This window comes from Corvus hawaiiensis, chromosome 21 (genome assembly GCF_020740725.1).
Source record: "Corvus hawaiiensis isolate bCorHaw1 chromosome 21, bCorHaw1.pri.cur, whole genome shotgun sequence".
Taxonomy (NCBI): domain Eukaryota; kingdom Metazoa; phylum Chordata; class Aves; order Passeriformes; family Corvidae; genus Corvus; species Corvus hawaiiensis.
In genome coordinates, this window is record NC_063233.1 from 6,467,077 (window position 1) to 6,493,396 (window position 26,320).

A 26,320-nucleotide genomic window follows, 5' to 3' on the forward strand; every position below is an offset into this window, starting at 1 on the left:
TTTGTGTGTGCTGTAAAGGACAATGCAAGTAAAATATTGAAACTTAACTGTTGATATTTGAAATGGTATTGGAGGAAAATAATGAGCACTTTGCAGATAGCTCAACCCTGTTTGCTTGTGTTAAGGTTACAGCACTTTTTCATGTTTTCCAGGGTTATGAAAGTCCTCCCTTGAGTTCTGCAAGTATTGTCTTGAGTCTTCACTTAGAGGAGTTGTCTGCAAGATTTACTGCAATGACTGGAGAATTGGTGGTAGATGGTGCAAGATTAATATTTAAAATCATATCATTTTAGGCTTATAGAGCAACTGAATCTGTCACTGAAAAGTAAAGAAGCTCTAATTCAGCACCTTGAAAAGGAAAAGTCTCAGAGTGGCTCTTCCGATGGGAACTTGCCAGCAGAACAAATCAGAGAACTTACCATTGCTTTGAGGCTTGAAAAGGATGGGGAGATAGAGGTGAGGAAACTGTCTGACCAATTATATGTTTTAAATCTCATGGGGGGTAGGATTTTAAAGGTTTTGTGCAGGATGCTATGTGAGTGACATCAGCCAATTTTTTAAAATATTATTTCCTCCTCCATTTTCTGGTTCCTTACCATTCATGGTTTATGCTGTGGCTTGGTTGGCAATATTCATCCTTATTTATCCATTCATTCAGTGAGAGGTTGTGTTTCCCACTGACTTTATGCTTCTGTAATAGATACTGTGCAATTGCTTTACAGAAGTATATATTAGAGAAATCCTGGATGTTAATAGATCCCTCACTGGATGACATAACTGCTATAAAAGTTAAGAATGTGACTTGAGAGTTTGTTCTTGGGAAGTGTCTCTGCTGTTATGGTCTGGAAAAAAAGCTGTGGTAAGGGAGGTAGGCATGAAAAGATCTCATGAAATAAAGTGCAAAGTTTGCCCTTTAGCTTACAAAAGGTGCAAGAATCACTCTTCTGTTTCACTTGGCTCCTAAATAGGAAGACAGAGATCCTAAAAGCTGGAATGTAGAAGGAGGTCCTGAGGCTTGTTGTCTTTTTTTCCTATTGGTTATTCAAAGAAGAAATTAAAGCTGGCAGAATTAAGAAAGTTAATTATGGAGGCTGTCAGGCATCTGAGAATTTTTCTTCCCTTTTGTTTTGAAACTTAATATTGCTCAGCTCAGTACCTACACACTTTTTTTTTGTCTGTGTCAAGAATCTTTTATGATTGAATTGATTACAGGTATTAAAAGTTTTCGGTTCTGGGTGATCTTGCAATTAAATCAATCTGTGCCAGGAAAAAGCACCCTGATTTCACAAGAGTATTTGTGTGTCAAGGTGAAAGCAGCATCATCTGTAATCATTTCACAGGAGGTGGACAGAGTACATGTGATCATTTGGGGTGCAGTATTGGAGAAAAAAATCTGATGAATACCTTTGCACAACTCTGGTTTTATGTATGATTACTTTTTTAAAACAAATAATTCTGTAACCTCCCCAGGGAAAAGTGCTAATTAAAATCTCTCTTGATAAAAGCATCTTGCTGACAAAGATAAATGTCACATAAAAATGCACCTCTATTCACTCAGCAAGTGCAGTTGTTCTGTCTCATTGAGCATGTTTTGTGGGGTTTTGTTTTATTTTCTTTTTTTTCTTCTTAATGTGGACTGGCTTATTTCGTGCCCAGGGCTTTTAAGCTCATTTTGCTTCACTTTATTGCTTAATGAGTTATATTTGTGTTGAGAATGAATTGAAGTGACCATAACAAATGTTTTGTTCTTATAGGCTCTTAGAATGGAGCTTAAAAATGAGAGAAATTCCTTTGAAAAAAAAATTCAGGTAAGTTCCAGTTTTTCTCCTGTTTCCTTGGCCCCTTACAGTGTGTGTTGGGCTCTCTCTGTTATCCTTTCATAGGCACAGGAGGCCTTGACTTCAAGAGAAGCAGAGCAGTTCCTCTGTTAAATTCTCTTTTATATGGGGTGACAGGAGGACCCCTCCTGTTTTTGAAGCAATTTTCAGGAAAGCTGATAGAGACACTCATCAAATATTGAAGGTGATGCTCATGTCCTGCCCCCTTCTTATAGAATATTCGAGGCACATCTTTAAGATGCTGCCTCTCATTTTGGGGACTGTATTTTATGTTGGTAATCTGAGTAATAAGCTCCAAGAACTCTGAGGGAATGTACTTATTGATGTGCAATTACAGTATGTCTTAGTGGGAAGTTAATGCAACTTTCACATAATCTAATTTAGTCACTCCAAGAAGAGCTACAAGAAAGAGAAAATGAGCTTGCTGTTGAAAAGAAGAATGGTTTGAAAAGGGATAAAACTATCCAAGGACTAACTGTTGCCTTAAAAGCAAAGGAAAAAGAGGTAGGGTGATTGTGATCTTGCTGGTTTGTTGAAGTACCACTGGGGTGGGGGGGTTGGGGAGGGGAGGGAGTGTTTTGTGTGTGTGGGGCAGGGTCTGATCTCACTGTAACCATGAGGAGGCTTCTAGTGGGTCCCTGTCACTGCTGTCATCTCTCCAAGCAGTTTTGTTTGTCTGCAGTTTGGGCTCTTGGACTGGAGGAGAGAGGAGAAAGTTAAGTATCCTTCTCCCTTAAGAACGTTAAAGAAAAATGTTTTCAAGCTGCATGTTGATTTTTATCAGCTCTGAGCACCACTTAAAAGATCCAAGGGGTATTTTATGTTGTTGAGTAAGTGGAGCTATCAGAGGCAGCTAAAATAAGAGAGGTCAACGTCAGCTGAAGTTCAGATTGTGTGGAAGAGTGGGAAATACTTCACTTGAGGGATAGGCAGTCTAGTGAGTGTATGAGAGCGAGAATTTCTTTATATAAGATTTACTAGGATGCATTTGGTGTTCTTGAAAGTGTTTTGTGTAGTTGGATGAATGGATAATGAGATGGGGTAGAAATTACTGTGTCACCATCCCTTGGAAATAACTCTTCCTACATAGTATTCATTTTACTTTTTTTAAAGAATGAGGAGCTGGGTTCTGAAATTGAAGAGTTAAATGCTTCATTGGCTAAGGCAAGAGAGGCAACTCACAAGGCACATGTCCAAAAATTCAAGGTAAGAACAAGCAATTTGTTGTGATTTTCCCCACTCCTGCTCCTCCCTTCTGTGTAATTCCACACAGCAGGCAGTGCTTGCTATCTTTGAAAGCAGAGGAATGGAAATTAGTTTAAAATGTTGTTTTAAAATGATTAGTTTTTCCTACTTTGAAAAAAATTTCCCAAATCAAATTATTTGAAAAATAGAATCTTAAAATGTCAGATAACTTACCTTGGTTCTCTTCCTTGCTTTTTCTAATTCTAAACCAACTGCAGATCTTTAAGGGAGAAACATGTAATATCAAAATAAGTTATAAATAAAGACACAAATTGTTGGGAAGCTGAGATTATCTTGAGCTTTTTTTTCTGGACCTGTTATTTTTTTCCTCAAAGTATGGTGCCAGCACAGGCTTCCTATTAGCAGAGTTGAACTGGCTGTGAGACACCTGCTTGGAATTATTTATATAATAAGTGTGAAACCAGCATTTATAAAATAGTGGAATGTTATGTGTGAAAATGTGATTTAGTACTGCTTTTTTTGTGTGTGTGAAGGAGAAAAGGGGCTTTATGATTCTTGAGACCCTGATGATTTTTAAAAAATTCTAAGTTTTAAAAGCATGCAACTGATCCCTCCTGTCCACAGAATCCACATTGCAGAGCAAGTCCTTTTCCTCAGTTCTCTGCTCCTTAGCTACAACCTTGAGTTGAAGGCAGTTCTCTGTGAGTAAATCGTGCTGCAGAGCTCACTGCTCCTGACACCTCTGCTGTGAGCTCCAGGACCAGTTGTAGCAGGATGTGGTGGGGAAGAACACAAAATAGGCTTATGTCAAGGGCAGGGGTGGAGTCACCATCCCTGGAAATGTTCCAAAAATGTGTGGCTGTGGCACTTGAGGACATGGGTTGGTGGTGAACGCCATGCTGGTGCTGGGTTGGCAGCTGGACTCAAATCTTAAAGGTCTTTTCCAACCTTAATTTCATGAAAGACTCAGTAACTTCCTGCCCTAGTCCAGATTGAAACTGGACTCTACTCCAAAAGTAGAGTTTTATGTGATTATTGCTTTGTGAATCAATAATACTGCCATGACCTTTTTTGCACGGTGGACTCCTTTGCATATAAACCTTTCTCTCTCTCATTCTTTGTTACCTCAGACTTCCTTAGCCTGCACTGGATGTCGTGGAAAGTTTTGTTGCATCAGTAGAGGAAATTTTATTGTTTCACTTTCCTTGTTTTGTTGTTTCACTGTTTCTTTGCAACACCAATTCTGAAAGGCTGGGAAGAGGGGCAGGGTTGTGGGTTTGGGTGCAATGGGAGTAAGGACTCCCAGGCTCTACAAAACCCACTTCTGGAGCCTGACTGCTATTTTGTGTTTCAGGGTGCTGCAGATTATCAGGCTCTGCTGATGGAAAAGGAGACCCTGCTGGCAGAGCTGCGCTCAGAGAACCTCACAAAGGACGCTGAAAATCGCAGGCTACAAAGGATAATTAAAGTCACTGGTCAAGAGCTGAGTGATCTGAATTTGCAAAGAGAGAAAATGGAGAAGGAGCTGGATGAAGCACAACTACAGAAGAGCAGAAGTGACAAAACCATTAATGTTATTATCACATTTTTGCTTTATTTTCTAAAGTCTAGAAATAATTCAGTGCTTTAGCAGGTCCTTTTCTAACAAAATTAGGTTTTTAATTTAAATAACTTTTGGGAGGGAAATACCTGACACTGCCTAATGCTGTGTATGAAGACTGAGGAAAATTCTGGCACATAATCTGCAAAGAATAATATTTTAAATATAATTTTGATAGTTAGGTCCTAGGAAAAACCCATTAACCTTTAAAAGCGGTAAATAGTTACTCTTGATTCCAGTTTTTCTGATGGGAAAATCTGAATATGCATGATGATGTATGTTTACATTTCTGCCATATTTATCTTGTTGCATGTCTGTAGATTATCTTAAATTTCACTACTTAACCTCTCTTTTAGTTGTGACCTGGAACCAAATCTCAGCCTGCTCTCCTAGCAGGGTCACTGTAAAGGCTGTATATTAAGTAACTTCTGCTTGTAAAAGCCCAAAGCACAGGATTAATTGATCACAATTTAACATTAAAAATGAGGTGCTGTTCATTAATTTTGCTGCTTCATATTCTGTTGAGAGTTTTTACCTTGCTGTGGGCATTCAGATAAGCTCTCCTGCTCGCAGCACTCAGAGCTGATGCAACAAAGTGAATGATTAGGTTTCTCCTTTTCTTCCTTTGGAAGAAGGATGCCCCTTCTCCTGAGGCTTTGACACCCAACAGTTTTCACCTGTATGCTTTGTCATGTGGATTTTGCTAAAGTCTTCCCACTTTTGCTTCCACGAGGGCAGCATTTACATAATGAGCAGAGTCCTGCTTGCATCCAGAGTCTGATCCTCCTCAGCTGGGGATTAGTCTCCTGCTATATTAAATTACATAAAAGATTTAATGAGCCTGTCTTTATTCACTAGATGTTTTGGTTCCATTATTAAATAAGGACCTTAATAAAGCTGGGAGATCTGGAAACTGCTGCTCCTGCACTATTCCTTAAAACCAGCAGAGGGGTGTCTTTACCTACAAACAAATTCAGTTCCTCTTCCCCTCGTACACCCAATTTAACGCATTTTTGTTTGATTGTCAGCTGTGGTTTGGCTGCAGTCACAAAATCTCTGTCTTTGGCATGCTTTGAGATTTCTTCAGGGCGTTGAGGTTACGGAGAGTGAGAACAGATCGCTCTTGTCAGTAAAACAGCCACAAAGAGCATTTATTGATTTGAAGTATTTTATATTTAACTGTCTTTTCTATTCAGATTTTTTTTCATCTTCCAGAGCAGCTAGAATATAACTGTACAGGAAAGACAGGAAAAATAGGACTGAGTGGGGAGTTGCTGGGGGATTTGATGTTACCTGGATTACAGAAGCCCTATTTGACTCCATTATGTCCACGTTTTTCATGTAAATGATGAGCTTCTTGGGGAAAAGCATTCCTGCCAAAAGATGAGCAGTCTTACAAAAATTATATCCCTAACCTATTTCCTACTCCTTGCAGAACAGCTGCTTCAATTTCAGAGCTGCAAGCCCATTGGATAGAACCACATTGCCTGTGAAGTGTTGCCCATTAAGTAGTAGATATGTGTGAGTTAAAAAATGCTGTGAGATTTTGCTCTTTGACAAATAGGAAACTGCTTTGGTGATCTGGTGCAAGCTTTTTGAGACAGCCTTAAAAACTCAGTTCTATTTATGCTCCAAGATATCTATTTATCAATGTTTCTATTTTGTTAGAATGAAGTTAGCAAAAAAGTGTATAAACTGTAGAAAATGCCCTCAATATCTATAATGAACTGCTGTCCTAGCTCTTCCCTCATAGGGAAATTTGCAGTGACTTTCCATATACTGTAATTGGGGTAATGCTAATTTTTGTGCATATTCATTAAAAAAATCCCAAACACCCCAACAAACAACCCCCCTGAAATGTATTTCTGGCCTACTGTAAACCCAGTTTATCTGGACATGAACTGGGCATTACTGACCTGGAAGGGAAGAAGGTGAAACTAAACCAAGTAAGACTGTTCAGTGTGAGCTGATCATCCAGATCATAGACTTTGTCCAATATTAGGAGTTTCCTGGATTAATGGGTTTAGGTATTCTTGAACCATGTTCTTGCCTCAGGGTGGGCAACTTTAAAAGGTATCTGAAAGAGCTTTTAAAAGCTCTTTCAGTTCTGTACTTTCCAAAAGCTGTTGTTAAGTATCACTTTTAAGCATCACTGGCAAGGTGCTGTTAAACATCCCTTAAAGCTCTTTGAAACAAGAAGCGTTGGACTTAAATTTTAACACACTATTGGTGAGGAATAAATATCTCATCGTTGATGTTGTTCATGGCTACCATGTTACTGTGCCTGTAACAGGGATGGAGTGCTTCTTCCTCAAGAAGTTTGTTCAAATTTACATGATTAAACACTTCACATATCCATTCTCTCTCCAGGCCTAAATGTAGACAATTAAAGTGTATTTACTAGATACTCATATTTGATCAGTTGGTTGGGGAAATGCAGAATAACTCATTAGGCAGAATTTATTATTTAGTCTTCCTACCTGTAGTTTAGCCTGAGAGGGAGGTTTTGGAACTTCACAACTTAATTATTCACCAAACTGGTTTTCATCTGACAAGAAGGGGGAGGCATCTGCTCCAGTCTTTGATATTATAGTGTTTCACATTCATTTTTCTTAGTTCAGCTATCATTAATCATAGGAAAATCTCTTGGGGAAAAGGTTGGCAGAGGGAATTGCAAAGTTTATGCTCTGAGAGCTGTAGGTGCTATATTATCCTTGCAAGTCAGCGTATAGAAACCAATAGATTTTCTCCCAGACAATTTGAGTGGTCAATGAGTTCAAGCAACCTGCTACAGTGATGGATAGTTTAGTGTGTTACAGAATTCCAGCTCATGCAAAGAAGGTAATTTTCAGTCTCACCTCTAGCTTTCTTTGGGAAGGATTTAGGGAGTTATGGGGGCAGAAATAGTAGAGGCAAAGTTATGTGCAAATTGCAAATCTCGCACAGGCTGTTTTACTTTTTCCACAATTGCATCCCTTGTCAGTCCAGCTCTTTCCATAAACCTGGCCATTACACAGTTTTGCTGCTTTAAAGGGTGAAACCTGGTTTCTGCACCTGACAAGTGCTGGGCACCAAGAGGACTGAGATGAGATAATGGGTGGAGTACAGTTGCTGTAGCAGCATCTTTCTACCTCTGCATGTCTGCTGTCTTCAAGCTGCTTATGCTTTTCATTAAGATGAGTCACTGTATTGGTCACTTGAAGTTACAGGACAGATGAAAAGTCCCCTGAAGTTTACTTACAGGTAATGTGTCAGTTAAAGCTGTTCAGTAATGTAATAGTATAAAAGTAACATTTTAAAAAGCCAAGGAGTGACCTCTGCAGTGCAGGGAATGTGGTAACACTGCTGTTGATCCTTTGCTTCCAATTCCAGTACTGTGTGGGAATAGACTTAATGTGACCCACTTGAAGAGCTCCATAACTTGGAGCCAAAAGCCTTTGCAATTATCAGACCTTGCACTACTTCCCTCTGCAGTTTGCATTTATAGGCAGCAGTTAGGGAAAAACAGGAACATATGGGAGGGTTTGGGTAGCTAGACAAAACTTGGACGTGGTTCTGCTGTTCTTCAGTTTTCTTAGTTCTTTTGCTCCTGAAAAAATTAGTTTGCAGAACTGAAGGTCTGGGTGTAATCATTCTTTGAATAACATTTGAGGGGGTTTTGGGAGCTGTTAGGCATTTCTTAGCTGAATTGTGGGGATGAAGCTAAAATGGAGAAAGTAAATCAAAAGGCTTTGTAAATGACATTTTGCATTTAATGTGCAAAATAAATAAAACACTGAGGTAATAAAGTGATGTTAAGGATTTGATGTGAATCTGCATGAAGCAAAGTAATTAAGTCAAGAAAAGGACATAAAACAGTTTGTAAAGAGACTGCAATTAAAATGTCACTAGTGCTGTTTCTTTGGACTTAGAATAAGAAACAACTACTAAATTTTAAATCCCTGTGGAGGTAAAAGTAAAATTTGCAGGTGACTGCCATATGTGCAAACTGTTCAAAGGGCTTATGCTGCTTCACAAATGGGCTCTTTTGGGGAATAAATAGAAAACATTTATTTGAAAATGTAGGCTGTGTTACCTGGTTCTTTGGGTCTGAACAGAAGTTTAGACAGTATAAAGTCTCCTGTAAGTTTTAATTGTTTAATTTTGGGCAACAGCTCTTGTGTTACAAGTTTCTACCTCTTTTTTCCACACAATCTGTGCAGTAAATGCAGAGGAAAAGTTTGTAAAATGAGGCTGGTGTCTATGCAAGCTTTGCCTCCTTCAGCTGACAGTGTTGAAACTTCCAACAAACCAGCAAAAATGTTGGAATTGACACAAAACAGTGGTGGTGGGAGAGAAGGTGGAAGGACAGAGAAGCCATGTTGGAAATTTTTCTACTGCCCTGTGCTCTTAAATATTTTCTACTCTTAACTGTGAGCTGACTATAAATTTCATGCTAATAATCTCATCTATTCACATAGATGTAGTGATTGTCCTGGTTGGTGGCAGAATGTAAGGAGTAGGAATTTTTTGATGTTACTTCTTGGAACCCAAGGCTTTGTTGGGTGGCCATACTTTGAAACCCCATGGAGAGCTGTATTTTCAGAGCTGGATTTTCAGATGGAGTGGGACAGGATCTCTAGGGTTGCAGAGGAGAGCTGTGATTGTGGTGCAACCCAGGGGCTGCTGCTCTTCCATTGCAGCATTCCATGTTGGTCCTAACAGATCTCGGAGTCCTTTGGACTTGCTGCTGTGTAGAAGCTGTTTAAGAGATTGTTCCTGTGGTTTAGGAGCAGAATGGACAAGGAGCACACATTTCTCTGATTAGAAACGAAGATGTGGAGGTAATGCAGCTAATCTTGGAGCTGCAGGAAATAATTAACAGAGGCAGAGTCAAAATCAAGTTCTTTTCATCCCTTCTGATCATGAGGTGCACCTGATTGGTCATTTGAAGTTTGTATTCTTGTCGAAAGAAAAAAGTTTTAACATTTCTGATCTTTTTTTTGATGCCAGAGTAACCAGTGATACAAGAGTTAGTGCAACAATTTTCATGGTGTGATGAGAAAAAAGGCAAGTGACAAACTGAATCACCCATAAGCAATTTTCTCCTTTTCTAGCCAGGGAGTAGATTGACTCAGAAGTGAATGTTCATTCTGACAACATCTATGTGCATAATATTCCCAACGGCCTTGGAGTCCAGCATTCTGTATGAAAAGCATTTAAACAACAACCTAGATTTTTGGAAGAAAAGACTGACATCTTATCTGAAAGTTGTTCTTTCTTTAATTGTATTCATTAATGCCAAAAGAAAGTGGCTTCAGTACTTTCTTCAGTGATAGTGTGGGTTGTTAGTCTTAAACTTTCTTTAAAGTTCATTTGCTGCATATTCAGTTTCATTTTTGTTTTTGTAGGACCTTAGAAATCAGCTAGAGAAATTACATGGTGAAATGACTGAGAAAGAAAAAGCAGTTGAACACCATTACAATATTCTTTTGAGTGAAAGCAATCAGAAGCTGCAGAGCCAAGAACTTGTTATGAGGCAGCTGACAGACAGTGTCAATCACAAGGATCTGCTGCTTGAGGTGGGTAGACTTACTTTGAAATGAAAAATGGAAAGTTATCATTTGATTTTGTATGGGGAATTATAACCAAATCACGCTTGTATTTGGAGTTACTGTTGATTTTGATGATAATCCTTCACGTCTCATAATACTGTATTTGCAGAACAGACCTGTAATTACAGAGTGTGTGGCATTCAACGGGATTTCTTGTTAGGGTTTTGTGAAGCATGTGGACAGAGGGGGAAGAAAGCTTTACTAATACTTCTGTAGGATTGTCACTGTTGTAAAAGCTCCGAAGTGCTCATGATTTTCAGTTTATTGTGCAGAAAGTGGAAGTTGAGGAATAGGTATAGATACTGAAATATTTTATCTTTTCTGGGAGCCCCAAATGACCTGTGTGAGGAGGTTCCTGCCTGAATGGTAACAGACCCCTGCTCAGTTTTAACACAGGGTGAAAAAGGTAGCAGGTATTCAGCCAGCAATGCAGAGATTCAGAGTTGAGGTTGCTCTGTACCTGGAGACAAAGGTGCATGCCTTGACATCATTTTTTGATCCTGAAAAGATTGCATAGGTGGGGAAAGCTTTTGTGTATCTTTTGGTTTCGCTTCTGGTATCTTAAATTGAGCTCTTTTTGCAAGGTGTGTAAATAACATGTTCCAGGTCATCCTTGGATATTCTCCTGAATTTTGTTAGGTTTTGTATTTTGCAGTTTAAAATTAGAGTAGATTTTGTAAAACTGTTTTCTTTTGTTAGAAACTTGATGGAACAGTTAAAGAAAAGGATGCAGAACTGCAGGAGCTCCAGAATAAGTGCAAGAACCTTCTAAGAGTTAATGAAGAACTTGAACTGAAAAATGAGGGCTTAGTAAAGGAGAAATGTGCTGCACAGTCTCAACAGTCTATTATCAAGATAGTCAGAGAGCTGGAGGTGAGTTTTGCATAACTGATCATTTGCAGATAAGTACCTTGACTTCAAATTGAAGAGAATTTTGACTTGGACTTTAAAGCTGTGGACTCATATATGTTGTAATTGACCATGTGTTGTGCACTGATGAATTTATATGGCATCACTAAACTCCCTACTTTCAGAAAGCATGTAAGATGTTTTGCCTGCCATAAAGAGGTAGAGGTTTTTTGGTGGTTAGGGCAGACATAATTCACTGAGTGGGAGGATATCTGCATCTCTGCAGAGAGGTGCAGAGAAGAGTTTGTGTACTTTGGATAGATAAAGGGAAAGATTGCACAGAGCTGGTGACCATAGGAGATAAATGGAATGTGAGGATAAATACAGGTAGGAGTGAAAATATGTCCAGGACAAGAAGAAAGCTGCTTTAAAGCAAAGAACTTGTACAGAAATATATCTATTAAAAAAGGGTGAGCAACATATGCCCATTATTTTGCTTGACGCCATGAATCAAAAAGACTTGTACCTGAAGTCAGAGGTCAAAATTCAAAATTTTAGTTTTAGAAGTAGTTCCTTCTCTCTTTACCCTCCATTCTGTTGTAGCAAAAAGAAGTCAGGTACTGTTAAATTTTTGGATCACTGCCTGACTCCACAGTGCATCATGGTATACAGATTATTGAACAAATAAACTGCTTTTGAAGGTACATTTCTTGTCTCTTTTTTTGTGTTGTTTGCAGCCTGGTGTATCAAGATTTCTAAAAGCATCAGGCAAAGTAAAAATAATTAGACTGGTGCACAGTAATGGTGGAGAAAGCTTTTTCATTTCTTTAATAATGTATCAGTCATTAAGGAGACTTTCTCAAGGAAGTTCAAAACAAAAGGAGCCAATGGCAAAGGAAATGTAAGTGCAGTGTCTTGGGTCACATTCTGAACAGTCTGGTGGTGAGCTGATGAATGTGATGGGCACTATAATTAACCATGGGAGAGACAAGAACATGTGGAGTCCTAGTTATGTGACAAGCTCAGAGTAAAGGAGCTGAAGCCTTTTTTGCTTGGGTAGTGTGAGGGTTTATCCCAGTATATGTGAATGTGCAGACAGAGAAAATAGTCTGGGAAAGGCTGGGGAGAAATTCCACCTCTGCACAACAAACTGCAGTGCATGCACATAACTTCTGTCACAAAGGCACCTAGGATGGAAAATCATAGGGAATTAATGGAAATCAAACACTGACTTCCCTGCATACCCCTCGCTTGGTTCAGGTGGATAACCAGGGGCAGGAGCAGTGGCAGGCAGTGCATGGTAATCACCCAGACCCACCTTCTAATCACAGCCCATTCTCTGCTGCTGGTGCACTCAGTGACTGAACAATATCTAATCACAGCCCATTGTCCTCTCTGCCCAACCTCTGTGTCACATATCTCCATAAGGACCCACTTTGGCATATTAATCACCAGTTTTTGGACACAGATGATCCAGAGCTCTGCTCTCATTGGCTGCCTGGCACTCTTGGATGGCTTTGTGGTGCTGCACCGACTCTCAACAAATCCACAGCTGGATCCTGCCCACCAGAGGGGACAGAAACTAGGCTCTTCAGCCTCACTGATCTTTGAAGCTGAAGAAATAGACTTGAGAGATACAGAACTTTTCTCCCTTTCATCTTTGTACTTTGTTTTAATGTAATGATGAATTTTAAAGCAACCAACACCCAAAGCTCTGCTGGGTGCCTTGGCCAGGCCAGGAAAGGTTCTAATTTTGGAGTTTGGATTTTTGAGCCACTGTTATGGCCTAGAGAGAGTGAGCAAGGGCACTGATAATTAGGGGAGTCTGGCAACTTCTGACTCTGGTATCTCTGAAGTCTCTGAGTTAAATGTATTTTACAGATAAGGAATTTAGAAATTAGAAGAAATTACCAAATTCTAGTGATGGATGAATGGTGGATGGATCAGTGAGGAAGGTATAGGTTATATCCTTCTCTCAGTCATTTGTCCTTTAACCTTCAGAGATTTTGAAGTGATCCTGAGGGTTGTTGGAAGCGCAAGAACATTCAGTGAGGCAACTGGATATTCTTGTGACTTTGCCAATAAGTTATTTATTGTGGAGGTATAAACCTTTTACTTTCATTGCTTACAATTTAGGGAACCTTTAATGAAAATAAGTTATGTTTTCCACCACTGCTGCTTAGCAATAGTATTTCAGACTTAAATATAGACTTTAACGTATTAGATTGCCTCCTTTCATGGGAATATAAATCTTTCACTGCAATATGGTCCTGGATGTCTTGCAGCTATCTCCTCTAACACATTTTCCCTCACACCATGTGTCAAGAGGTTTAATGTTTCATTAACTCCCACAGCATTACAGTCTATTTAAGTTACAGAGCTGCCTTATGTTTTGTGTACCATTGGGGAGTTGATTGAAATAATTCACTCCTACGCGATATTTAGAAATGACAGTAATAATGTACAAAAAAAAGGGATGTTCGTGCTGCATCTTCTCATCCTTATTATTCATGAAAGATTCTGAAAAAATCAGGAACACTTCCTCGTGATTTTGCTAACCTTTACTTAGGTAGTTGAATTTAGAATTTAATAATTTGTGTATAGTCTGTGACATTTAGAATTAAGAAATAGCTCATGTCTCCTGTTACGCAGAAAGAGTTGGGAGGATTTCATGAGCTTACTGGGATTTTGGTACAAATGGAGAACTCAACATGTGAATCCTAAAAGGAACAGGGAGGTGGAACAGGGTTTGTGTGGGGCACTGCTTTGTTCATGCAGCAGCCATAGACCCTGAGCCATGGGTGACATTCCTTCCCTCATTTATCCTCCCTAACTCTGCACAGTGACATTGCTCTGCCAAGGCTTCAGAAAGAGCTTTAATTAGGATAGAGTCCTGTAGTGTCTTCAGTAATAATTGCAAGGTTTGTATCAGACATATGGAGGAGTTCATTAGAACTTCTAACAGACTGTGAAACAACTAAATTAAGTAAAAAGATTTATTTTTTCCTGTTGCTTTCTACGTCATTGGTCAGTGTTCGTGATCAAACTTTTCCAACTTAAATTACAACCCATGTATTTTATGTTTAGTGACTGTTCTTGAAAGGCTGAGCTTCTAGCACATTGATAAGACTCCTTAATTCAGGCTGCAAGATGTACTTTTTAACATTTCTTTTCATGAGATTATTTTATGACTGGCCTCTGGATCACCCATCTCCATCTGTTTGTGTTTCTCTGTGCTCAGTCAGCAGCTTTGCTGGGAGCTCCTCCACTGCTCATCTAGATAATAAATTTGATGTGAAGCTCAGGATTTTGCACTTTGATACAGAATAGTATAGTATAGAATAGTATAAATTGCACTAGAGCCTGGAAATGTCTCTTAGAACACAGCAGCCTTTAGATGGCAGCTGAACATGGGGCACATGTCCAAAGGCAAGGTCGCTTCTTCCAAGAGTCTGGAGCATCAGTGGTAGAAGCTGCAGCAGGACCTGCCAGGCAGGTTACCTTAACTACAGTCATTTGATCACAGCTTGATTACACTTGCAAAATATTATTTAACATATTTACTGGCATATTGTGAAGTAAGAGTGTAAATAATTAAAAGTAAACACCAGTTGTCCTTGCTTTTGTGCTGTTTGCTTTGCAGAACACTGAGTTGTTCAAATTAATAGTCTTGGCATCTTTAGTGTGAATTAACGAGATTCTTTGTAGCTGAATTTTTTTTTGTTGCAATTTCCTCCTTAGGAATTGCAGTTGGAACAATAACAGCTGCTTAAAACTCCTGGGTGTAGGTTTCTTCCTTGTTAATGACCTGTTCACTAATGATTTAGTATCTCTTAAGAGTTCCCTTAGCTGAAATTCCCCCTTAGCTGTGACACCTTTTTTGTTCCTCCTTTCAGTTTTCAGTCAAAAAAGCAAACTGAGAGAACCAAAAATTCTTTAACAGAGGCAGAATTTGTGCCTGATATTAATGTATCTAAATTTGCTATAATATTCCAGTTATTTCTCTTTGGAGATGACTGATACTCTTATATAGTATGTGCAAGAAAACACTCCTTTAAATAGCTGCATTTTTTGCTTCCTGCTGAAAAAGTGACTCTGGTTGTTTTGGAGTGAAAAAGTCAGGAGAATTTAATGGATCCTTTACTGAGAATGTACCTTAAGAGTTTGTGTTTATTCTTATAGTAATAATATCATCCTTTCTGTGAGCAAGACTGCAGATAAACCCATTTTCTTTTCTTCGCACAAGTGAAGCAGCAGCTTGTAGTGACCCAGATGAGCGTGCAGAAAACTGACTTACGGAGTGTCTGATCTGATTGTCCTTTATTTGGGGCTCAATATAATCCTTCTTGTGATTCTTGTGAGATGGAACAGAATTTGCTGTTCTCCTCACCCCAAAAAAGCCAGTTTTATCCAGAACACAGAGAGGACTTGTTCTAAAATGTGTACTTGGAACTTTGGCTCGTCTGCTCTCTTTTCCCTCCCTTCCCCTTCTCTGGAATAGCTGCCTGCCGGGTTGTTCCTGGTTGTTGGAACTTTTGGAGTGAGGATGCTTGAGGTGGGGCTGGGGGAAGCTTCTGAGGCTGTGAGAAAAATGTTGAAGCACTGTTCAGATGTGTGACTCACTCATGATAGGTACATAGTGAAACAGTCTTTGCCTCCTTCAATACCAGCTGGATTTAAGGACAGTGAATGGTTCTCAGATCTATGTTGGGCATTGGTGGTCCTGTTCAGAAAACTGGGTTTTCAGCTTCTTCCACAAATGCTTCAGGACACAAAGTACACACATGGTCATAGACATGGAACATAAAAATTATGTTGTAAGCGCAGTATGTTCTTTTAATTCAGGAAAATAAAGAAGCTGAGTATGAGAAGCTGATCCTTGCTTTAAGGAAAGAACAGAACGTTTATTCTACGCTGGTGAAGACCTTCAGGGAGTCAGATAGGTAAGTGCTTCTGTTTTGGGGGGTAATCTGAACTCAAAGGGTGAAAGTCAAGAATTTGTGAAAAAAATGTGGAGATTAGTTTGTTCTGGCCAGTTGTTTATAAACTCTCTGTAGTAGTCGCTAAATAGAAATGTTTATGTAAGTGAGTTGCTATTATCTAAATTACTTAAATGTTTCTGAAGATATTTCTTTTTAGATTGGAATCTCAAATGGGCCCTGTTTCCATGTAGGTACCAAAGTAAGCAGCAGGATTTTCCATACTTAGGTCTTGTGTTTTGGCATATAGGACTAAAATCAAATTGCAGCGAACTTTTGGGCACTGGACAATTTGCCATGGTTTACTCCTAAAATATAGATAATACTTATCTTAAAAGTGACACTGTGAGAATTTTGATGAGAATATAAATATGCAAGATTTGGGAGAAGGTTAAACAAAACAGAATAATTGAAGTTTGCACAGTATACTTTCAGTGTAAAGCATTGAAAAGGGTGGCAGGAGCAAGTGGTTTTTAACCTTTTAAAATCAAAGAACACAACAATTTAGAAAGAAATCTGCAGCCTACTCTGTATCCTGTTATTGCCTGGCAGTTGAGGAGATGTTATGATAAAGAAAATACTTAATCTGTAGGCAAATGAAATTTAAATATTTTATAAAAAATTTACTGTTGTAATTGCAAATCTCTTAATGAAGTATTTAACATTTGAGAGCCAGCTCCTGAAAGCAATGGCTTATACCTGCCAGCTTTGGGGAATGTTTATTTATATTTTGCAATTGGTTTACAGACCATTATAGTTTGGAAACCATAAAGAGAAGGAGCACTAGAGTAGATGAGATCTGTGTGTGAGTTAAGCACTTAGCAGCAATGCCAGCTTGTGCTTGGCCACAGCTCAGAACCCGCTTTAGATACTAGAAAAAATACTAATTAAAAATAATGATAGCAGTCAGATGATGGAGATTATTTCTGATTTCTTATGAAGAGTGTGACCTGACACCAACTCCTGCTCTGTGGGCAAGGAGAGGGTCCACATGCTGTATAGCAATGGCAGCAAAGCTGTGTGGCTCTGAAACTGGTTTTTCTTAGAATGGCTTTCAAATAAGGAAACTTAGAACTGTGGGTATAATCACTGGGGTTTTTCAATGAACTTCTGTAGGATCAGGATCATTAGTCCTGCTTCCCTGATGTGGAATTGTGGAATGCATGGAGCAGTCAGTGCCTGTTGTGCCACAATAGCAGAGGATGCACCATGAGCTAGGGCTTGGAACTGCTCTTATTCCTCCATCTCAACAGTTTTGGGGGCTGAAACGTGCTGTAAACTTCATCAAGACTTGAATCCCAAACTTCTGGGGAATGGATAAACAAACAAGCCCTTCAGATACACAGATGAGGAAGCTGGATTTAATTGCCATCAGCAGTGACACGGATTTTGGGCAAACATCTGTTTTCTTGCTGACATCTTCTTTTAGGCATTATTTATTTTAAGCAACCTGGGTGGTTATTTTTCAAAATGAGCTACTGGATGTCAGGACCAAGACATTCCTTCTCTCTCCAAGAGGGGAATCAGTGCTTGTTCTTATAAAACCTTTAATTCATGAAAAGGAGAAAATGTGCTTACCTGGCTTCTAGTCATGTGTTGGTTTGGTTTTATTCTTAATTATTTTGCTGAGCCTTTAAGAGCACTCTCTCTTCAAAGAAGCTCTTGTATGAGGAAGAATTGGTTAAAGCAGTAGTTTCTTGTGCAGGAACCCCTGACAACAGCACACTTGTCAGGAGACAGACTGAGAAGCTTTTCATATGTGCAGCCTTTTAATTAATGTGCATCTGCAGTACTCTGTTATTCTCATGCAAGTATGATGTGCTCTGTGTTCCTGTACAGTCTCCCATCAGATTGATTGAAATTTTTTTAAAGATTCCTGAATTCTCTGGCATTTAGTGCAGTGGCTTGGAAATTCTGCAGCAGCTTAATTTATCTTAAAACACTGAATGAAGTAAATGTGAAAATAAGTAATACAGAGAGTTCAGTAACACCCTGTTATTTATTTTTTATTAAATCGAATTCATTTCATTTTATTACAATTTCAGGTTGATTTATTTTCAGCACTTAAATCTTTTTACAGATTGATCAGAACTGTCTTGTTGATGCAGTTGAAGGGTGTGGGGAAAATGTAGCAAGGGGCAGCTGACTCTGGGGCCTGAGGAGCCAGCTGATGCTGAAGAGCTTCAGTAGCAAAGTTGCTTAAAAAATTAAATCACCTTGACAAATTATAAATTTTAAGTTTGGACATTGATGCCCCATTGCAGTAATTGAGACAATTTAGAATGCAAGAGATCTTTTTACAGACTGTGGATAAATGAAGAAATAAAACAGTTGTGTCTGGGTCCTATTTTCAATGAAACAGGATTTTTTGATGTTTTTCTGAAGTGCAGCATTAGATTATCTAGTGTAGCTCTGTGGCAAGGGAACAAAGTTTCCATGGTCACCACATAATTGAGTACACAAAGCCATCAGCATTATGTGATAATGATATTTTTCTGGCATACTTTTTAGAAGTTAGTAATTTCGATTTTCCTTTTAAAAAACTGCCCAGAAAGAGGCTGGTACAAGAGCTCTGTCATGGGGAAACTGACTTAGGCAGCACAGCCCAAAAGAGTAGGAAAAGGCTGTGTTTGTAAACATTTAATCTCTTTCTATGTGGGGATTTATTTGTGCTTATGCATCAAAATGATGGAAGTGTGGGCTGAAATCCAGCCATGGGAAATGGGCTCTTGGTGCAAGCCTGGATGGAGAAACACCAGTGCACACCAAAATGTTTTGAATTGAATCTCAAATATTTATTTTTCCCCTTTTTATTCCAGTATAAATAGCTTGCAAGTAGAACTGAACAACATTTTCATGTTGAGAAAACAACTGGAAGAAGATGTTTTAGGTAACAGGAATCTCCAGAAAATCTTACAGGATCAGATTAAGGACATGAAAAACCACCAAGGTTTGTATCCATGCCCAGTCCAACCCTCCTCATGCACAAAGGAAGAAAAGTGGTTTTATTACAGTCAGTTTGCTGGCATGGAGAAAAAATATTTGAGAGTAAAAAAAAGGTGTGAAAAGATTTCTTTTTGACTTTTTATACTGAAGATGATTTGGGGGATTTGTAACAGAATGTCTTGGAGCAATCAGAGGGACAGCTTCTCTTTCCATGCAGCAAATGTTAGAAATTCTGTGGCAATTCTACTGCAGGGATCATTTTATGCTGCCTGCAGCTTTGTACTCACAGAATTTACTGTTTTCCACAAAAGTCAGAGATTCCTGACTTGGAATCGGTCGGTGGCCATGGGATTATTTTCTGACCATGGGATGTAATTACTTCCCAAAGAGCTTGTGGCTCAGGCACTGGTAACCTCCTCCTGACAGAAGTATTTCCAGAGAAAGAAAAAATACCCAGAAGTTTTGTTACTTAGTAATTCAGAAAAAGTAGAGCTTTTAAATATAGCTTAGCTTCTGGCTTTCTTGCTGTATGTCTTGGGAGGTGTTTTTAGTATATTCTTAGATATAGAAAAGAATAATGTAAGTGGGTATCATTAAATAGTTTACTGCATATGTACAAGATGTTTCTGTTTTATTCCATAGGGGATATATAAATAACAGTAAAGCCTGTTCACTTCCCCTTTCAACTTAGATTTTCAATTTTAGCATCACTTGACAGCTCTGATAAGTAAACTTCAGCTGTTTCAGAGTTTCCAACCTCAAAAGCCCAGAGATAATCAACAACCAGGGTGGGCCAAAGGGTCTTGTGGATACTCCAGGGTTCTCAGGAGCTGTTGTGTTGAGGGTGAGGCTGGTAGGAATAAAGACTGAAAAATTAGTAATGATTTTTGACTTTTGGGTCCTTGCAGCAGCCACAGGATCAGTGTCAGAACTGGGAGTAGGATTGGGATGTCTCTTATTTGTCCTAATTTAGTTATGCTTTCTCCCTATCTAATAAGATTTATTAATAGAATTGACTGTCATTTATATTGTAAATAAACAAGTGTTTATTAAAACATAAACAATTCCTGCAGTTATAGAGGCAGTGAATAAGTAACTATTTTCAATCCAATTACTGCATTCTTTTGACCCCAAAGCAAAATAAATTAATTAACTTTGTCTAACCTGGCTTTTAGCCTTGAGACCTTGAGTTCATGTTCATAAAACTATAGTTAAAATAGAATAACTATTCATGCCTAACTTATCCTTCCTAAAAATTATTTCTAATTGTCATGCTAAATATGCAAATTATAATTCAGAATTACATTCACAACTCGTGCTGATAACCACAGAAAATACAGCCACAGAAAATGCAGCATGTCTGTGTGTCAGAAGCACAAAGACATATGAGGACAAAATTTTTTCAATTAAACAGGAAGCTTGTTTTGGGAATTAAACATTCTAAGTGGCCTCCCACAGACTTACTGGAAGGTTCTTATTCAAAAAGTCCTGTGCATTTTGTGCTGTGTTTTCCTGCAAATGGAGTTTCTGAAATAATGTCTGTCCTTGGCTGTTTTGGCAGATGAAACACTATCTTTCTGTGGAGATCAAACATCTTATATGAGTATCTGTTTAGGAGAACAAGACCATTTAAACCTTCAGATAGACCATCTGTCTCTGGAAGAACTTAAAGGAAAGGTATTGATCTCTTTTATTATTTACTGTTTCTAATGGCTTAATTCTGCTTTGTTTATAGTTTCTGTATCTCTCACAGAAACATTTATTTACGTACAGTTGGGTAGTTCTGAAAGGATTTGAAGCTCCCATCTCTGTGATTTGTAACCCACCTTTTATGAACTATTTAACTTTGTCACACCACATGGGCTTCAGAATCAGCTGAATTCTGAGTGATTTGCAGCCAGGGTTTTGTGGTATTGGACACCTGGACTCAAGATTTTGACTCAGTACCGTGTTTCAGATATCATCTACATCAACTCTGAAGAAAGGTTTTGCATTGAGCATCCCACAGTGTGTATTTCATGCAGCTTTATTAATCATGGAAGTGGTGGTGTCTATAGCCTATATTCTGTTTAGCACACTCCATCCCAGGATTTGCAAATCTTTTGGTAAGTAGGGCATGTTACAAAATAACCCTGAGGTGAGTTCTCTATTCTGCATAAGGAGAACTGAAATTCACAGAGATGAAATGTGCAGACCAAACAATAAATCAGTGTTGGGGTTCAGAAACTTGTTCTCTTTCTTCTGATCCTGTGCAGTGACTTCCAATCCAGGCACCAGTTTATGACAAGGAATAATTTTGAATATGGTTGGTTGGGAGTGAGCATAAGTGAAGTTTTTCTATTTCTCAGGGACAGCTGAATTGTAGGCAGGTGCTCACACTCTGGAGGTGGGTAATCTGAAGGAAGGAAGTTTGTCTTTCTCTGAACAGGTGTCCCTAAAAAAAGCCCAGATTGTGTCCCAGTGCCATTCTGGGGTTTCACCACTTTTATCTCTGAGCGTGTTCCCTTCAGAAGGCTCAGGGATACTCATTAGCAAAAGATATTTATAAATAATTTCTTACTGGAAAAAAGGGTTTGTGTGACTGAAAGCTGACCTGGTTTTCCAAGTATATTAATTGGTCTGATAAAAAGATTTAACTTTTTTCTCCAAACGTTGCCTTCTTGATACAGTTCATGGCTTTGTGGCTGTGAGAGTTTTGAACCCGACTGTCCAGATTCTATGTCTGTGAAATTGCTCAGAATGAGAGTGGCTTTTAAAGGGGGTTGGTGACACAAGAACAGCTTGTTCCTGAACGTTTCCAGTAATGCTGGTTTTTTCTTGTATTAAATGTTTCTTCTCGAATCAGCTGTTCGTATGAGGTGCCCTCAGGTTTGTTCTTGCTACTGAGTTGTGAAACTTGTTACCTAAACTTAGTAACAGACCATGAACTACAGTGTTACAAATTAAGGTACCTTGACCACTAATTCACAAACACAGAAGCATGTTTCCATACCTAGGGAGATTAACTCAGGAGCAGAGACACAAACCCAAGCTTCTAACTGCAGTTTGCGTTTAGCTGGAGATTTATCTGTCATCATTTGTTTTCCTACTAGTTTGGATGTTACCAGTTCTGCTTGTTCTTCCTTTGGTTATTTAGGTTACTGACCTGCTCCTGATGGTCAAAGAGCTGCAGTCAATTAATCAAGAACTTAAGGCCAGACAGTCTGGATGTTGTCCAAAGGATTCTCAAGGGAAGGAAGCACTGAAAATATTAAGCCACAGAGAAGTAGGTTTTCTGTTTTAAAGTAGTGAGTCTGACTCTCACATCTAATCTGCCTTGTGGAGTCGTTTCCATCAGTGCAGAAGGAGTGTAAAGCCCTTGGGGCTGAGGTTGCTAATTCCTTATAGTAACTTTTAAAATTAATGATGTAAACAACTTTAACATGTTACCATGACGGAGAAGCAGCTCAATGCAAGTGTTCAGTGATGTGTCAAGTTGATTTTAAGGAAGCAACATACTCATTTAAATATTAATTGGGTCTGTGATCTATTTTTTTTTGTCAATTGAAAGGGAAGGAAGTAGTTAATTTTACAAAGAAAGCAATATCTTAGAAAACATTTTAGTTATTCCTGAAAGTCTGTTTGCTATTGCATAGTCATTGTCAGGCTGTGTCTTAATTTTCTAAGAGTTTTGTTCAGATCTCTGATGCATCTTCAAAATAGGAGGGTTCAGTGTAGCCAACAAACAAGGAATAGAACTTCAGGTCACCTAAACACGTGGCTATTTCTTCACATAGAATAGAGAAGTACATGAAGAAGGGGCCAGCACTGTGGTGGTTTGCTGAGAGGTTGTCTTGGTTTGAAAGACAGGTGTCTGCTAAGGAAGGCAGGAGCCTCCCTCCCTTGGAATGGCAGATGCAAACCCCCTTCCCTCCGAATCATTATGATTTTAAAATCAAGGGGCTTTCAGGCAAAGCTTTGGGAAATAGGAATAACAGTGCTTTACTTATAATATATATATATATAAAAAAACAAGGTAGGGGAAAAAAGGAACAAAACTGATTTAAACTGACAGAGTAAGATACGACCTGACCCTGTTAGTCAGGGTAGCAGCAGCAGTCTGATAAGGTGGTGGCTGCAGTCCTCCTGAAGTGAACAGATGTGGTTCTGTTGAAGTGGTGATCCTGTGTAGAAAGATCTGGTCTTCCTCAGAAGGTCCAGGGGTAGGTATGTAGCTCTTGTCCTCTGGAAAATCCAGTGGGAAAAGGCTGCCTGTGGTCTTCAAAAATCGCAGTTTATATCCAGGCTGGGATGCTTGGTTTCTCCCTCTGGGTGGAGCATCTCACAGTGCAATGATGAGTCGTGAGGTAAGGCACTGATGGGCCATTAACAGGACATGGTCTTGAGGGAGGAGGCAGGGAGCACTGCCCCACCTGGTTCTAACAGCTCATGAAGATGGTGATAGAACACATGCTTGTGGGCACATCTTACATTGTAACCTAGGGCAGAGGTGCAAGGAAGTAATCCTTGCTGGGTGTTTTATTCATTTCCCCAAAGCTGGGACTGTTTTCGGCTGTGGGGAAGGAGAGGCCTTGGCAAAATACTTGCATGGAGCAGCGTTTTGGGTGCTGGGTCCCCACGTGTGTGTGTGAGTGGTGAAGGTTGTTCAGGAGGTTCTGGGTGACCCTTACAGCTTGGAAAGTATTGCTTGAATGTGGCTGGTAGTGCTTTTCTTTATGTTCCTTTGTGGCTTTTGCTTGTTCCGTTGTTGTTGTGCAGCATGTATTGAATAGGAAGGAAAAAATATAAAAGGAATGATGACAGTGCTGGTATTCTGTGTCTTGAATTTCTGAATTAAACTCAAAAGAACAAGATCAGAAATAGCTTGAATCAGTTATGTGCAGGACTGGCTGATTCAAGAACTGGGACTGTGGAATTAATGATTTTTCTGCAGGACTCAGGAGAAAAGCTGTCTTTTCCTGGATGTGCTGTGGGTGTACTGGGACAGTCACAAAGTATTCTTGCTTCTTCAGTTTTAAGACATAGTCATACTGTCTTTAATTGAAGTATGTTGGGGTCCCTTCTGTAACAGAAGTATATTTTAAGTTAGAAACAGATCTTTAGGTGTGCCATGGTTTTATTGAAATGGTGAATTAATGTGTCACTGAGAGTTTTGGGAGAAGAACAAGGGGGCAATCCCCATCCAGGTGCTTGCATTCTCCATAGTTAACATTTTTAGCAATTTGTCTCGTCATCCTGCAGAGGGCTCTGCATCCCCGTGGATGCTACAGTGAATTCCAAAGGAATTCCTGTCCTGTGCTATGGTTATCATGGCAGGATGCTGTATGCTCCTGCTTGTCTCGACATGACAAGTACATACAGGGCTGCTCATTGAAGAAGCTACAAAATTAGATGTAAAATGACAAAGAGTGAAACTTGTAAAATATAAATAAACCTCAGTGTTCTGGGAAAGGACATAGGAAAGTTAAATATGGAGTTTATCCAGTGCCAGAATGTCTGTAGTACTATGGAGCTCAAAAATGAAAGGATCTTTAGTTAAAAGTTTTTAGTTCATAAAGGTATCTTTTTATCAGTCTTGGCAATAAATGACAACCTGGATATTGGGTTATGGGTGTGACAACAGTGTGTTTGGCATATTAACAACCACTGTCAAAAACCCCCTACATTCTGTTTTTCATAGTTTTTGAGCTAGAATTTGTTGGCAGGTAGTGCTGGGATGACACTGACATATGTGTTATAAAAGGAATTTGGATAGACATGGGAAGAAGGATCTTCCTTAGGTTCTTAAAACGCTCCCATCCTGCTTTTCCTTCCCAAAGCCAGAGCACAAACCAGATGAATGTGCTCCTTGGTGCCTCTGCAGGGTCTGACAGCCTTTCCTTCCTCTGCTCCTTGACTTCCTGTTCGTGCTGCGAGGGAGGAGGAGGAAAGGAAAAGGTTATTCTTGTGCTGTCCTCTGAACATCTGCCTTCTCAGAGAGGAGCAGCCTCAGTGCTTTCAGCCTTCAAGGCTCTGGAGATCTTTGCAAACCAAGCACATCAGTGCTTCATTTAGGAAAAACATTCTCCTGGTTTTCAGTTTCCAAGGAAATACTTTAAAACACGCAGCTTATTCTTATCTTTCTGGCCTTAAGACACTTATTTTCTTTTAACATTTTGTTGCACATTAGGTTATATTCCTTGGAGTACAGGACATTTTGGCCTCTCAGACACAGGACCATAGGATCAGGCTCAGCCTGCAGTGATTTATTGTCACAGTGTATGTTGGTCTTATGTAGTAATTTCATTAATGAATCCTCACTTATTAAACCAAATACTGGCCTGGGAAAAGCAGATATTAAAAAATGTTGACCCATAAAAGGTAGTTGCATTGGATGGATAAGTTACATGTGCAAATAAGTTTATTTTTGATACACAAATGCAGGGTTTATCCTGAACCTCCACATGCAAGATTCAATCTAAATAGGATTTTTAAAATAATAGTTAACATTATTGGACTTTTGGCATCCCATGATTACAACAAAAAGACTTTTTTGTTATGCATGCTGTTGTTATATACCACAATCCCCTCTGTGTCTTTCTCCGGTTTTCAAATTGTCTTTACTCTGTGTTGTCCTAGAAAACCAAGTCTGAGTGAAAATACCAACATAACCCAAACATGACTTGGAAGTCAATTTTCCTTATAGAATTCTAATTACAAACCACAAATGTATTAATACTCTGCACCACCCAGTGTCTGCCTTTTAAAATTCTTACCTAAAACCATTAGAGTTGCTTATACTGCAAGGGATTGGGAGATAAAAGGGTTTTTCTCATTAATTTCATATATATATATATATATATATATATATATGCATACATTCAATGCATACTCAATTAAAAAATAAACCCCCACACATACATTCAATTCCCAGTGTTCTGAGGAAGTAAAAGTAACTCTGTCCCTTGCAGGTTGGAATCCTCTGTGTCAGGGTATCCTACCTATGGATTAGGCATATTTAGGCTTTCCAGAGGAGGCCGCAGAGATGCTCTGAGGGCTGGAGCCCCTCTGCTCTGGAGCCAGGCTGGGAGAGCTGGGGGTGCTCCCCTGGAGAAGAGAACACTCCAGGGAGTCCTCAGAGCCCCTTCAATGCCTAAAGGGGCTCCAGGAGAGCTGGAGGAGGACTTTGGACAAGGGCCTGGAATAACAGGACAAGGGGGAACGGCCTTAAGATGAAGGAGTGCAGGTTTAGATGGGATATTAGGAAGAAATCCTTCCCTGTGAGGGTGGTGAGGCCCTGGCACAGGGTGCCCAGAGAAGCTGTGGCTG

The 26,320-nt window shown here is 39.2% G+C and overlaps 1 protein-coding gene across 5 annotated transcripts in view; it reads left to right on the forward strand.

Annotated features, from left to right (window-relative positions):
* CDK5RAP2 (CDK5 regulatory subunit associated protein 2) overlaps positions 1-26,320 on the forward strand; it is a 72,399-nt gene that overhangs the window by 8,798 nt on the left and 37,281 nt on the right. For all 5 annotated transcript variants that reach the window (XM_048325454.1, XM_048325453.1, XM_048325455.1 and 2 more), the window contains 11 exons: positions 294-456; positions 1,755-1,808; positions 2,223-2,342; positions 2,952-3,044; positions 4,399-4,617; positions 10,035-10,205; positions 10,938-11,111; positions 15,933-16,030; positions 18,886-19,016; positions 20,574-20,689; positions 22,149-22,277. In XM_048325454.1, coding sequence (XP_048181411.1) covers positions 294-456; positions 1,755-1,808; positions 2,223-2,342; positions 2,952-3,044; positions 4,399-4,617; positions 10,035-10,205; positions 10,938-11,111; positions 15,933-16,030; positions 18,886-19,016; positions 20,574-20,689; positions 22,149-22,277 — 1,468 coding nt within the window. The remainder of the gene's footprint in view (positions 1-293; positions 457-1,754; positions 1,809-2,222; positions 2,343-2,951; positions 3,045-4,398; positions 4,618-10,034; positions 10,206-10,937; positions 11,112-15,932; positions 16,031-18,885; positions 19,017-20,573; positions 20,690-22,148; positions 22,278-26,320) is intronic.